General features: G+C 53.2%; 1 protein-coding gene across 1 annotated transcript in view; it reads right to left on the bottom strand.

Moving 5' to 3' along the window:
• Positions 1–12,820, bottom strand: part of TESC (tescalcin) — a 45,697-nt gene extending 32,877 nt beyond the window's left edge. Inside the window, exon 1 of the mRNA XM_066365979.1 lies at positions 12,635–12,820. Coding sequence (XP_066222076.1) covers positions 12,635–12,692 — 58 coding nt within the window. The 5' untranslated portion in view covers positions 12,693–12,820. The remainder of the gene's footprint in view (positions 1–12,634) is intronic.
• Positions 12,821–13,352: the final 532 nt, after the last annotated feature.

The raw sequence follows: 13,352 nt of genomic DNA, 5'->3' as shown, positions 1-13,352 counted from the left end.
ACAGGGGGGCAGGTTGGGGCTGGCAGGGGCAGTCTGGGGAGGACTCGGGGAGCCCCGATTCTGGAGCAGTGCTGGCAGGCAGCCGGGGAGCAGGGGGCTGGCAGAGGGGGCAGGGGGCTGGCAGGGGCAGTCAGGGGAGGACTCAGGGAGCCCCGATTCTGGAGCAGTGCTGGCAGGCAGCCGGGGAGCAGGGGGCTGGCAGGGAGGGCAGGTTGGGGCTGGCAGGGGCAGTCTGGGGAAGACTCAGGGAGCCCCGATTCTGGAGCAGTGCTGGCAGGCAGCCGGGGAGCAGGGGGCTGGCAGAGGGGGCAGGTTGGGGCTGGCAGGGGCAGTCTGGGGAGGACTCAGGGAGCCCCGATTCTGGAGCAGAGCTGGCAGGCAGCTGGGGAGCAGGGGGTGGGCAGTGGGGGCAGGTTGGGGCTGGCAGGGGCAGTCTGGGGAGGACTCAGGGAGCCCCGATTCTGGAGCAGTGCTGGCAGGCAGCCGGGGAGCAGGGGGCTGGCAGAGGGGGCAGGTTGGGGCTGGCAGGGGCAGTCTGGGGAGGACTCAGGGAGCCCCGATTCTGGAGCAGTGCTGGCAGGCAGCTGGGGAGCAGGGGGCTGGCAGAGGGGGCAGGTTGGGGCTGGCAGGGGCAGACTGGGGAGGACTCAGGGAGCTCCGATTCTGGAGCAGTGCTGGCAGGCAGCTGGGGAGCAGGGGGTGGGCAGTGGCAGCAGCACAGGTCAGGCTGAGGCATTTAGATTTCACCCTGAGTTCATGGAGGATGTCACGGCAGGGAACAAGATCCCACACACCTGGTGACAGAATGGAGGGCGGATGCAGATGACGGGGCTAAGAGCCCACGGAGACATGGGCAGGTGCAGCAGTCCAGGTACAGGGGTGAGGGTGGGGGTTGGGATGGGAGTGGACGGCTCAAGACACAGTTGGAAGGAGCAAGGGCAGCTGAGAGCAGGCCCCTGCTCTCTCCAGGGGTGTCCAGGGGCCACCCTGCCTCCCCTGGCAGTGCCAGCCAAAATGTGGTCCCTGGGACACCAAGTGGCATCACTGGGAAGGTCTCAGTGGCTTTCAGGGTCCCCGAAGCTCTCCTGATGCAAGTGTCCTGACAGACTGGCCAGGACTCAACCCAGGCATTGGCCAAGGTCCTGAATACAGAGGTGAGGCATGCCAGACACAAAGGTGAGCTCACAGCGCGGCCAAGAGCGGCTGGCTCGACCCCCAGCTTCACGTCCTGCCCCACTGTCTCCCTGGGACAGCCACCCGCTCCGTGAGATGGAGGCAGTAACAGCACCGCCCTCAGGAAGCTGCTCACAATCAAAACCACAGATACACTGTGCACAATCGTCTAAGGGGGACAACGCCCAAATGTCCATCAACTGGCGAATGGCCGTCCATTCACAAAACGAGGTCCATCCACCCAGTGGAATGATTCCACCACACACACAAGCACTCCGTAAGGACACACGCCACAACACAGATGGATCTGGAAATCGTGACGCTAACAGAAAAAAGCCAGTCACAAGTCCAGTTATATGCTCCCACTATTATATGACACGTCCAGAATAAACATATCCATGGATCGAGGCAGATTTGTGGTTGCCAGGGGCTGCTAATGGGCAGGAAGTTTCTTTCTGGGGTGATGAGACGTTCTGGAAGTACGGGTGATGTCTGCACAACATTGTGAAGGTACTGAATGCCACTGACGTATATGCTCCAAAATGACTAAGATGGTACCTTTTACATTATGTGAATTTTGCTCTAATTTTAAAAAATAACAATCACATGCACACTTGGCACTGGGCCTGGCAGGAGACCCAGAGTTGCCACCAGAGTGATGATTATGTCCCTAAAGTAACAATACCCTGGTACCTGCTGGGCTCTTCAGCTGGCTCCAGGCTCAGGAGGGTAAAGGCAACTACTTGTGAGCCACCTGGGGCGACAGCCAAAGCAATGACTAATCCTGGGTGTCCACAGCTGGGAGGGGACCCGCCCTTGCATGCCCAGCACACACAAGACGCTTCACGGTGCTGGCTGCACCTGCCTCTGCCCCGGAGGCCACGTGCCCAATGTGCACACATTACGGACCACGCCCCGCTGCCAGGGATTCTAAGGTAAACCGAAGATGCACTTGGGTGCACTTGGCCTTGAGAAGGGAGCCATGACACCCGGTTCCATCCTCTGAAGCAGAAGCAGCCACTAGAAGGTTAATCGCTGGCTTTGACCCAGCACCTTTAGACCCTTTTCCTGCAAACTTCAACCCACTTTGTAAGCACAAAGACCAACAGATTCCTGGTGTGAGTTGCCCCAGGCCAACGTCAGCAATGGTATCAGCACTGATTTTCAACTCAGGTAGGATGGGGTCGTGGGGTCTCTCGTTTTGAAGCTCTGTGGGTTTTGTTTTGTTTTTTAATTTTCTATCCAGACAAAACCCTCCAGCACTTGGGACCGGAGGGAGAGCTGGGACGGAGTGAAGCGCCCTGACTTAGAAAACAGCCGCTTCTCCTGAGCAATGAGACAACTTGAAAGGCTGTCAGAGTGGGTGTGCATGACTCTCACGATCACGCAGCCTATGCTTTGCTCGTCCTCCCTCAGCCTCCTAACGGCCATGCTCTGTTCTTTGCCATTTGCGTTGCAAAGTAATAATAACTGCCATGTGTTCGCATTTACTCAGGCAGGAACTAAGCCAGGGGTCAGCCAGACCTTATCTCACTTCGTGCCTCAGAGGGTGGGTCTCACACCCACTTTACAGATAAGGAAACCGAGTTTCCCAGAGGTTCAGCCACCCGCTGAACTGAAGGTCGCAAGGCCAAGGGTGACAGAGCTGGGTCTGTGACCCTACAATCTTTGCTCATAGCCATTTCCTGTGCCGTGTGCCGAAGTGGAGAAGTGACTGGAATAATGAATATGTATCACAAATGCCATTAAAGAGACAAAGATGTTTCCATTTTAACAAAAAGACTAAAGATTAAAAAAGGGGGGAGGGATAAAGCAACAGAGAATCAGTAGAGATTTAGAGAGTGGGCGTCCTTCAGAGCATCTCAGGAACTGGTTTTCACATCCTTCCAGAACTATCTCCAGCTCTAGATTTATGCTGAGGCCCGACCGAGTGGAGAGGCGCTTATGACAAGTACGAGGAGCTCTTATGCAGGACATTCAGAGCTTTAACTCCAGTTCCTGCTAACAATCTCCATCCCACCACAAACACAGGAGAAACTAGATAGGGTAGGGGGGAAATCAAGTATTCTACCTACTTTGACAGAACAGGAAAGCCTCAGGGGCCAGAGGCGAGGAGGGAACTCAGACCCAGCAAAGCAAGAGTCCTGGATGCCACTGAGGGGGCCCAGGGGTGTCATAATGGTTATCGGCCCTGACAGGAAGGGTGGGGGCTTCTGGACCCTGAGGACAGAAGTGGCCTAGGGTCTGTAGGAGCTCGGAGTGAGACTCATGCCCAAAGTTGAAGCACAAAAGGCTGCCTCTGCACGTGAGGGGCCAGGGGAATGTTCCCCGCTGGCCCAGAGTCAGCAGGGAGGGCGGACCTGTGGAGGAGGTGGCAGGGAGCGGAGGGGAGGGCCAGGCCTCCGTGACGAGTCCAAACTCGGCCTGTGCCACATGTGGGTGAAAAGTCCAAATGTCCGTGGTGCAGGGAAGCCAAATAAGTGTTTCCAGATCAGGGAAGGCCCCAAGGTACCCAGCACAGTAAGTGCAAAGCTCCGTCTGAGGCAATTCTGTGACCCGGGGCACATGGGACTCTCACAGAGGAGGGACTTTCAGTAAGCTCATCTCTACTGTTTTAGCCTCAGCATCAATCTGGAGCTGAAGATAGTTCTGGAAGGGTGTGGAAGCCTGAGGGAGAGAAGCCCAGTCGAGGTGAGCTCATAGTCAAAAACCAAATCACACAAGCCAATGAGCCCCCATAGGAGAGAATTAACAGACACAGTTAACAAAACGATCGGCATCTCAAGGTGAAGCAGAAGAGACTAGTAAGTTCTAAGTTATTACAAAAAAATAGTAACCTATGACCAAAGAATTGAATTTGAAAACCATATAGAACTTACACAATGTTATTTTTAAAAGTCACTGGAATTAAATGTATTAGCCAGGTTAAGGCAGCAATGGTGTAATAGCTAAAGAGAGAATTAGTGAGCTGGAAGACAGATCTAAGGAAATGACCCAGAATACGGTACAGAGCAATAAAAAGAAAATATAAAAGGAAAAGAGGCATTCAGGACAGAATAACATGGTCCTACATATTTCTTATAAGAATTATTGAGGAAGGAGATAAAGAGAAAGGAGACAAATAATATTTTCATGAGGGAAGACATGAATTGTCTTTAGAATGAAACAGCATAAACCATTCCCAGGCAGGATAAATAAAATTAATCCACATCTAAGACACAGTGTAGGTTAAGAAAACAAGCATATTTCTACAAAGAAATATCAATTAGACAAAAGAGCTGATTCTCAACACAAGAGACCATAAACAAATTGCTGAAAGAAAATATGCAACAACCTTGAATTTTATACCTAGCCAAAAATCATTTGCGTATGCTGGCAAAGACTTTTTCAGACAAAATTGACAACACACAGAGACTCATCAAAATAAAAAATCTACGAAAAGGTATATTACATAAGAAAACTAAATCCATATGGAGGAACACCTGCAATAATTAATAGGGTCTGCACAACACAATACATAGTTTTTAAAAATTAAAAAAATATACTACAGTGATACAAATTAAACCATGTTAAGGTCCCTGATTATCAGCACAAGGGCAAGATAATGACCAATATCAGGCATGTCAAAGATGGCAGATGTCAAAAATGAATGAATTGCTGAAGAAAGTTATAGAATGCCCTTAAAAAGGAAAAATGTAGCCAGCTTCTGAAAGGTTTATAATCAAAATGATGAGTACCTACCAACCACTAACTAAACACTTACAATGTTATCAAGAGCTTTACTCTCATTTAATTCTAACAATAGCCCTGTGAGACATTCCCATTTTACAGATGAGGAAACTTGAGACCTAGCGGCAAAAGTTACTTGCCAAGATGGTGAAAAGCAACACCATGACTCAAACCCACATTTATCTGCTGGCCAAGGGCAAGATGGTAGGAGGCCCATGTGTGCCCATGTGGGACTCTGGCTGAGGTCTTGGGGATGCAGGTCAGGTCAAGACGAGAACTCTTTAGAATTACCAGGTGGGTGAGGCCTGTGAGGAGCTGGGCACTCGCTCGAGGTTCTTTGATCATTGGAACCCTGGCAGGGGTGCCAGGAGGAGGGAGGGGAACACCTTTCTAACCTCAGTACACAGAGAAGTCATTCACTGTAGCCACTTTCTCTTCCCATTGATATCCCAGACTCAGCCAGCAGCACTGGAGTCTCCTGCCTGGCCACCTGCCCTCCTTCCAGGGGGCCCTTCGGTCTCGAGACCTGACTGCTCCTCTCATCTCCCAGGGAGCTGTGCCCGGAACGGAAGACCTACTCCTGACGGCCCGCCAGTCCCCAAAGGTCATACCGCTGGGACAACAAAGGGCCTTTTTGTCCTAGTGCTTAAGGTGGCTGCCACCAGCGGAAATCACCCATCCGACCTTCTGGCTTTATGAATTAATAATAAAGTTATAGCAGGAGACAGGGTGGCTGGCAGGACCAGGCTGCCAGGCTCCTCCCTGTCACCCTGCTCAGTGTCACCGGCACAGCACAGTGGCCCTGCCTTATCTTTCCCGAGTGGTGGCCACTTCTGAGCTGAAAATGCCTCGTTCCCCCCTCCCCACCCACCTTGAGATAAAAGATAGCAAATTGCTTTGCGGAAGTAAAAGCATTTTATCAACACCCGGGTACTGTCTGTATCTGAGTGTTGATTAAAACCCTGCTGCATTCTGGGGACCATTAACTTGCGCACACACAAAATATCCCGCCAGCATGGGGGATGGGGGGGTGGGGAAGACAAGAAAGAAAGAGGCATGAGGGACCTAATTACTACTAATCCGTGGAGCTGGGAAGTCTTGGAGTGGGTTGCCGATTGCTGCCACGCTGAGAAAACACAAATTCGTCTGAAACATGTGAGCCACGCAGTATAAGACGCCAGGAAATGGAGGAGGTTGCCGAGTCCTGCTCATCACTGAGCTTGCCCTCCCCAGGGATAGCCCACAATTCTAGAACATTCCGCAACACCCAGAACCCATCCTCTCTGCCTTGAGGTCCAATTCTCCCCTCGTTAACTTGGTCAACAAGCACGGGGCATGCTACCATCGAGGTCCAGGGTCAGTGGTGAGGCTCTCTCTGGATTTATAGACTCGGTCTCTCTCTCTCAGTCTCGGTCTATTTCAAGTGGGGTTTATGTCATGTGAGAGAGGCAGTTTCTCCTTGAACTTGAAAAAGGCAATAGTGGAAAAGAGGCAACCCCTAAAAGGCCTGGTGTTGAATTTGGGTTCCACACTCACTCAGCCCCTGCGTGATCTTGAGCATTCACTTCATGTGCTTGAGCCTCAGTCTCCTCATTTGTAAACAGGCAACAGTACCAGTCCTGCCCTCCTTGGGCTCTTATGAGGAGTGCAAGATGATTGTCAGGAAGTGTCCGAGGGAGAGCCACTGTTGCTTTATTCCCAGCTGGGTGAAGGGACCACAGACCATCTGGTCAGCCACTGCATTTTCACCCGGGTAGGAATAGTGGTTCAGAGAGAGGGATGCCTTGACCAGGCAGCTCAGCAGGCCAGCACAGGGCACACCCGCGGGACATCGGCCTCCAGGCCAGGCTGCACAGCTATTACTAATGGAGAGATGACCGGGTCCCACTGAACAGAATACACACTATCAGCATGGACCAGAGCAGGGGGTGTTTCCTCAGAAATTAAATTCACTTGCTGCCCAGTCCCTTAAGAAGCTTCTGAAACCTGCCTACCCATTTCTACAGTGAGCACCAAGGGAGGCGAGCAGGGGAGGTCTGGAGAGCCCCACCTGACCAACATGGAGAGGGTTCCGAAGGGCTGGGGCCACCTGGCCTCCCTCCCCTGGTCTTGACCACTGTGCCCAGGTTGCCAGACCACTTGCCTCCCCAGTGCCTGCCCTGAGAGCTCAGCCTGTAGGGACTCGTCCTGCCCAAGTGCCACAGATATGGTCGTTCTTCCCTGCCAGGGAGCCACAGCTTTTCATTTCTCTTAAAAGAAAAAAGAAAAAAATTAAGCCTGACCAGGGGTGGCACAGTGGATGGAGCATTGACCTGGGATGCTAAGGTCCTAGGTTTGAAATCCCGAAGTCACAGGCTTGAGTGTGGGATTATCAACATGATCCCATGGTCACTTGCTTGAGCCTAAAGATCACTGGCTTGAAGCCCAAGGTCACTGGCTTGAGCAAGGGGTCACCAGTTTGGCTGGAGCTCCCTGGTCAAGGTCCGTATAAGGAGCAAGCAATGAACAACTAAAGTCCCTCAACTATGAGTTCATGATTCTTATCTCACTCCTTTCTTGGCTGCCTCTGTCTCTCTCTCAAAAAAAAAAAAAAAAAAATTAAGTGCTTTTATTATTTCCTTATTGAGGTATATTTGTGTGCAATGGAATACAGCTTCACTGTTTTGAGAACCTAATGAATACCGGGGGTCCATGCTACCCCCAGAGCCACACAGACACAATCCTGCACCCCACTTCATGGGGTGTAGAGACTCCCCGAGGATTCCAAGTTAAAAGCCACCGTCCACCTCAGAGGAAATAAAAAGGGAGCCAGGTAGGTTTTGTTGACCATGTAGCTCAGCATGCTTGGTGACAACAGAAAGAACACGGTGTCACCAGTGAGCCTATCCTGACCCCTTATGCCCCTGAACATTGGGTCAACCAAGGCAGCCAGTGCCTGGAGCACAGTGGGAACATGGCAAATGGTGACTGGGGCGAGGCCACGGTCCAGGGCCGCTTGGACACGTTCTAACCCAGGAGCAGCACCCAGTGGCAGGAACCCGGTGGCAAAGAGAGCACGCCCACCACCCGGCCAGACCGCTCGCTGCATCTCTGGTTCCCTCCCCAAATCTTGGGGTCTGGAGCTCTTAGCTCAGGAACTGAACACTGAGCCTACTCAGTATCCTCTGGCTTTGGGCAAGTCACATCCTCTCTTGAGCTTCAATTTCCTCATCTATAAAATGGGAACTCCAGCGTTCCTGGGAGACTCCACGAGCGAATACAGATAGACAACATGGCTCGGCCCAGCCAGCCCAGCACTGGGCAGAGGACGGCCCTGGGTAAACACATTGCTACCATCAGGAGGTCTGAACCCGAGATGTAGGAGATTGTTTTTTCTTCCTCCTTCTGGCAGCTTCTTGGCATCTACATAGACATGCCCACAGAGCTGTTTTGGAGCCTGATGGAAAAAACAGACCCTTCACCTTTCCCAGAATCCTCTGCTTATTATTTCCCAAATCCAGGAGCAGGCACAGATTGGGCGGGTGGGGGGGGCAGGAAGTGGGGTTACCTCCAGGCCAGCTCAAGGTGGTGGAGGGCAACAGACTTGGCTGAGTTATCCCTAAGGAGCCTTTCTTCCTGCCCAGGGACTCTTTCACACCTCGGGACACACGCTGGGCTTGACTCCATCCCTGTGCCTGTCCAGGAAGAAGCATGGGAAAGAAAAGCCAGCTCACCACTCACACACCCAACCAGGATTTTTAATGGGTGTTAAGGATCAGCCTTCTTGGCTCGGAAGTGAGGGTTAGGGGTGTGCATTTGTTTTAAATCAGTCATTGAGGACCCGCCAGGCACGGGAGGTGGGCATGCACCCGATGATGCCCTGCGTGGGCGAGCCTGTGCTCAGGCCTATTTTTGGTGAAGCTGGTTCAGTGCTGAAACCAACAGAATGCATGGTGAGAGGAGGGACCCAGGGAAGCCGGGAGGGCCAGCGTGGCCAAGGCCAGCTGGTGAGGGGCGGGATGGGGGTGGGGGCTAGGTTTTCTACTGGACACACGTTCCTGGGCACTGCTCCTCAGGTCAGCAAGTCTCCAGAGTCATCGCCCCTTTAACATGAACCTCTTGTGTTCTCAGTGAGGATCGTGCCCTGTGTACAAAGAGAAAACACATTCATCCCCACCTTAGGGGGAGCCAGGTTCCAGGGGGTGACAGGTGACAAAGCCAACAATTATAACAGGTTGTGACGTGTGCTGTTATGGGAGGGGATGCAGGGGCTGTGGGGTCCAAAGGACAGGCATTTAACTCACAGAGTTGGACGCAGAGTGAGTAGCTAATGATGGCTTTTTCTGGAAGGGAGCCACAGCTCAACTGAATCCTGAATGATATAGAGCAGGCATTCCCAAACAACAAACAACTGCCCGGCCCGGCCCGCGGGCCGCATGAGGCCCCCGAGGCCATTTATCCGGGCCCCGCAGCACTTCCGGAAGGGGCACCTCTTTCATTGGTGGTCAGTGAGAGGAGCACTGTATGTGGCGGCCCTCCAACAGTCTGAGGGACAGTGAACTGGCCCCCTGTGTAAAAAATTTGGGGACCCCTGATGTAGAGCATGAGCTTCAGAAAGAGGCAGAGCTAAGAGGTAATGTTTCTTAGCCTGGGTGGTGGCGACAGAGGCATTCCTGTATGTAAATACCAGAGTGTGCACAGCAGAATGAAAGAGTGCTCCAGGCAGAGGGGACAGCTTGTGCAAAGGCCTGGAAGTAAGAAAAATATATGGGCAGGCTTTTCCGACCCCTTCTGGGTTCCTAGAAATCTGAGAGCCAACTAAACATAGTGGAAGCAGAGCATTGCCAGGACAGTGGACTTGGGGATCCTCTGATCACCCCCTTATTCCTCCACTTATGAGCTGTGGGACTGCAGGCAAGTTGCTTTATCCCTCTGAGCCCCAGTTTTTGTTTCTGTAAAACGGCCATGTTGCCACCTTCCCGGGATGATTATTATGAAGATTGCACCAGAGCGCATGCAAAGTGCTCAGAGAATGTCAACCATCACCTTGCCCTTCTCATGGTTTCCAGGTGCAGTCCTCAGCAAGGGACCATCCTGATCCTCAGAGAGGCTGGGAGAGCCCAGCAACCCAGGATCCAGATGGGACACCCATGCTCAGAGTGGTAAAGTGACTTGCTTCAGGGCATGGATCCAGGAAGAAGTGAGACCAAGATTTAACTCTTAGCTGTGGCTCAGTGACCAGGACACACAAATGCATTTAAGGCATGGCCAGTACTCCCAAACACTTGCCCAAAGCCACATACCTAGCGAGAACACTTAAATCAGGCTCTTGCCACACCAGAGCCCCAATTATGGCTGTGTCCTCATCTCATACAATTCTCATGCATTGTCCTCAACTTCTTCCTGCTACAGGACCTTTGCAGCTGTTGTTCCCTCTGCCCCAAAATGCACCTTCCACAGATCATGTGGTTGGCGCCTCCCTATTTGAGTTCCTGTTCCTTTACCACCTCCTCAAAGAGGCCCTCCTGTCCACCCTAAGTAAATGTGTCCCTGCCCCTCCCCCAACCCTCATGCTCCCATAGTCTTGTTCATTGAGCTTGCTATCTATGAACTGATCTGATTAAACTGTGTATCTCCCCTCAGGAACATCAGCCTCTCTGGGTCACTTCTAAATCCTCAGCCCCTGCTCCACAGAGAGCTGAACAGGTAAAAGTGCCCGGACTGTGTCAGTGCCTTTCAGAAGATGAAGGGGAGCTTTCTCTTTACTTACAGTTCAGAGAATTGAAGGCATTCATCCTCCCCTCAGACATCAGAACCCCCTACTTCCCCTGACCCCGTCTGTCTCCCTTCCTCCTCTGGGGAGTGACATCTGAGTTCTGGCCAGCAAGATCGGACACCACATCAGCCACATCTGGAAAAGCTACCGAGCAGGAACACTCAGCATTCATCACCCCCTCTCCCCACCAAGAGCAGACCCAGGAAACTGAGAAGATTCCCAGCATGCTCTGCGGCACCATTAGCTGTCAAACCCACAACCAGCCAGAATTTCCCCAGACTACCTGCCTGCTTGCTGTGAGGGCTGCTAGAGAGATGGGGGTCAGGGCCAGCCCACCCTTCTGGGGGAAATCCCAGCTACAAAGAAGCCCCACTTCCACCAGTCCAGATACAAGACAATGGAGAGGCAACCAGAGGGCACTCGAGAAATAATAAAAAACAGGGGAAACCCAAGAAAGTCAGGGTGAGGGGAATCTGCCTCCTCTTTCTTGTTAGCTGGGGGGGAGGGGTTGAACTGGACTTTGGAAAACATTTTGAAGAACTAACACGGTCACACATGGTTCAACATGAAAATATAACAAAGTTTACAGTGAAAAGCTCACTCCCCCTTCACTCTTTCCAATCAATCCCCCCTATTTATTGTACTTACTCCCTGTGGGTCCTTCCAGAGTTCTTAATGCAAATAAAGCAATTACAAATATATATTTTTAGTCCCCTCTTTAAAAAAAGAGTTCCATATCATATAATTACACCTCACCTTTTTTTTTATATTTGTATACAGGAACATATATACAGCGTGTATGTGTGTATGTACACACACACTCTCCATTTGTTAATGTTTTTTTTTTGTAATTTCCATCCAATTATCCTGGAAAGAGGTGTTCAGATTGGGGGGTCAGGAGGAGTAGTCTTTCAGCCCACGCACAAAGGCTGGTTTCCTCCCATGACTGACTACAGACACTGGGTGTCTGCACTAAACTCAAAGCAGGTGCCAGGAACCAGCTCCCACTTAGAAATAACAGCTGAAGCTCCCATATCTTGAGCATCTGCAAAAATCCCATTCCAAAGAGAAGGAAGGCAAGACTTGGAGAGGTAAAATGACTATTCCAAGGTCACAGAGGCAGGAAGTGGTGCTGTCAGGGTTCCCACCCAGTCTATCCATCTCCAAAGCCACTTTGCACTTGCCTGGTCTCACTAGTCTAAGGTCCACACTCCTTTTCACAGCCAATGACGGCCCGCGGGGTCAGAGCCCACGATCAAGTTTCCAGCCCGGATAGACTTGAGCAGACAAGCGCTTCCGCCCGCGGCGGTCAGGTCCCTGAGGTCACCTCAGACCTGCGGTCTGTCCTCCCCATGCGCCCCGCCTCTGCGGGTCCTGGGAGTCCCGGAGAGCTCGAGGAAGGAAGGTCGTCGCGCTTCCGCAAAGTGCTCTGCCTGCGCTGTCTCGCTTAAACCTCTCAGCTGCCCCAGGAGGTGAGCCCACCTGAACCCATTTTACAGATGGGAGGACGAAGCCAGAGCCCAGCTGCCACCGACTACAAAACTTTCCGCCCCCTGCGCATCGTGAATCCAAACGACTTTCAGGTGCGGGGAGCGCACCAGCTGCTCCTAGCTGGGCGCTCGCTCTCCTCGCCCGGGTGACTGCCCTGCTTTGGGGAAGCCCGGGCCCCGCTCCCTCCCGCGTCCGTCCGCAGTCCCCAGGCCCCGAGGTTACTAGCTAACTTCGGGAGTGCCCAGGACGAGTGGCCGCGGCACTTACTCAGCATCACCGCGGGTCTCCTCACCGCAGGCTGCAAAGTGGCCGGCGGGGACCCATTTGAAAGTGAGGGAAACTGAGGCGCAGAGAGGGCCAGCTACTAGCCCAAGGTCACACAGCATAGCAGCACGCAGCCAGGCGGGCAGCGCTGGGCTGGGATTCCCTGTGCCAGCCCGCGGTCCCCGCCCGTGTCCCCGCGCCCGTCCCCCGCGAGATACTCACAGCCAGTCTTGCCCACGAGCTCCCGCACCTCCTCGGAAGCGGAGTGGGCAGCGCCCATGGTGCCCGTGGTGGGGGCCCCTGGGCGCACGTCCCTCGCAGGCCCCGGGCTGGCCTCGACTGCGCAGCGGCCGGTCCGGCCTCAGGTTCAACGCGAGTCGAGACGCCGGGACCGGTCTGAGCCGCGGGTTCCGCGTGGGGCGGGAGCGCGGCCTCTTATAACGGCAGAGGGCGCCGCGCCGCGGTCCTAGCGCGCGCCGGTTTCGCTTACTGCGGGGCGTGGGCAGCGCCCCGCCCCGGGCCGGCAACAGCAGGGAGGCCGGTACCAAGGAGCCCACCTCCAAGGTTCCTCACTCCCCACAACCGCGGCCTTGCTGGTTGTGCCTGGGCCCTTCCGCATCCCTGCAGGCTCTGTAAAGAAGCAAGTGTGAGCATAGTTGAGGCGTGAGCAGAGAATCAGATCCCAGGGAGGTTTCCTTGCACACTCACACCACCACTCCGGTTCCACCACACATCCCCCTAGATAGCAGGAGGGAGACTCCCCTGGGACCCTGAAGGAGGCCAGCGAGCATTAATTAGCTCTGTGGTGAACAGCAGTAAAGGCTATAACAATAGTAATCCACCTTGAATGTGCACCAGGTGCTTTGCTTGGCTTATTCTACGAAAGCCCCTTCCCCCTCCCAGCACCTAATGAATTGGACACATCTGCGTGCCAACCTGC

This window comes from Saccopteryx leptura, chromosome 2, assembly GCF_036850995.1.
Source record: "Saccopteryx leptura isolate mSacLep1 chromosome 2, mSacLep1_pri_phased_curated, whole genome shotgun sequence".
NCBI classification, from domain to species: Eukaryota; Metazoa; Chordata; class Mammalia; order Chiroptera; family Emballonuridae; genus Saccopteryx; species Saccopteryx leptura.
The sequence above is the reverse complement of the archived record's forward strand: the minus strand, read 5'-3'. Positions and strand labels throughout refer to the sequence as shown.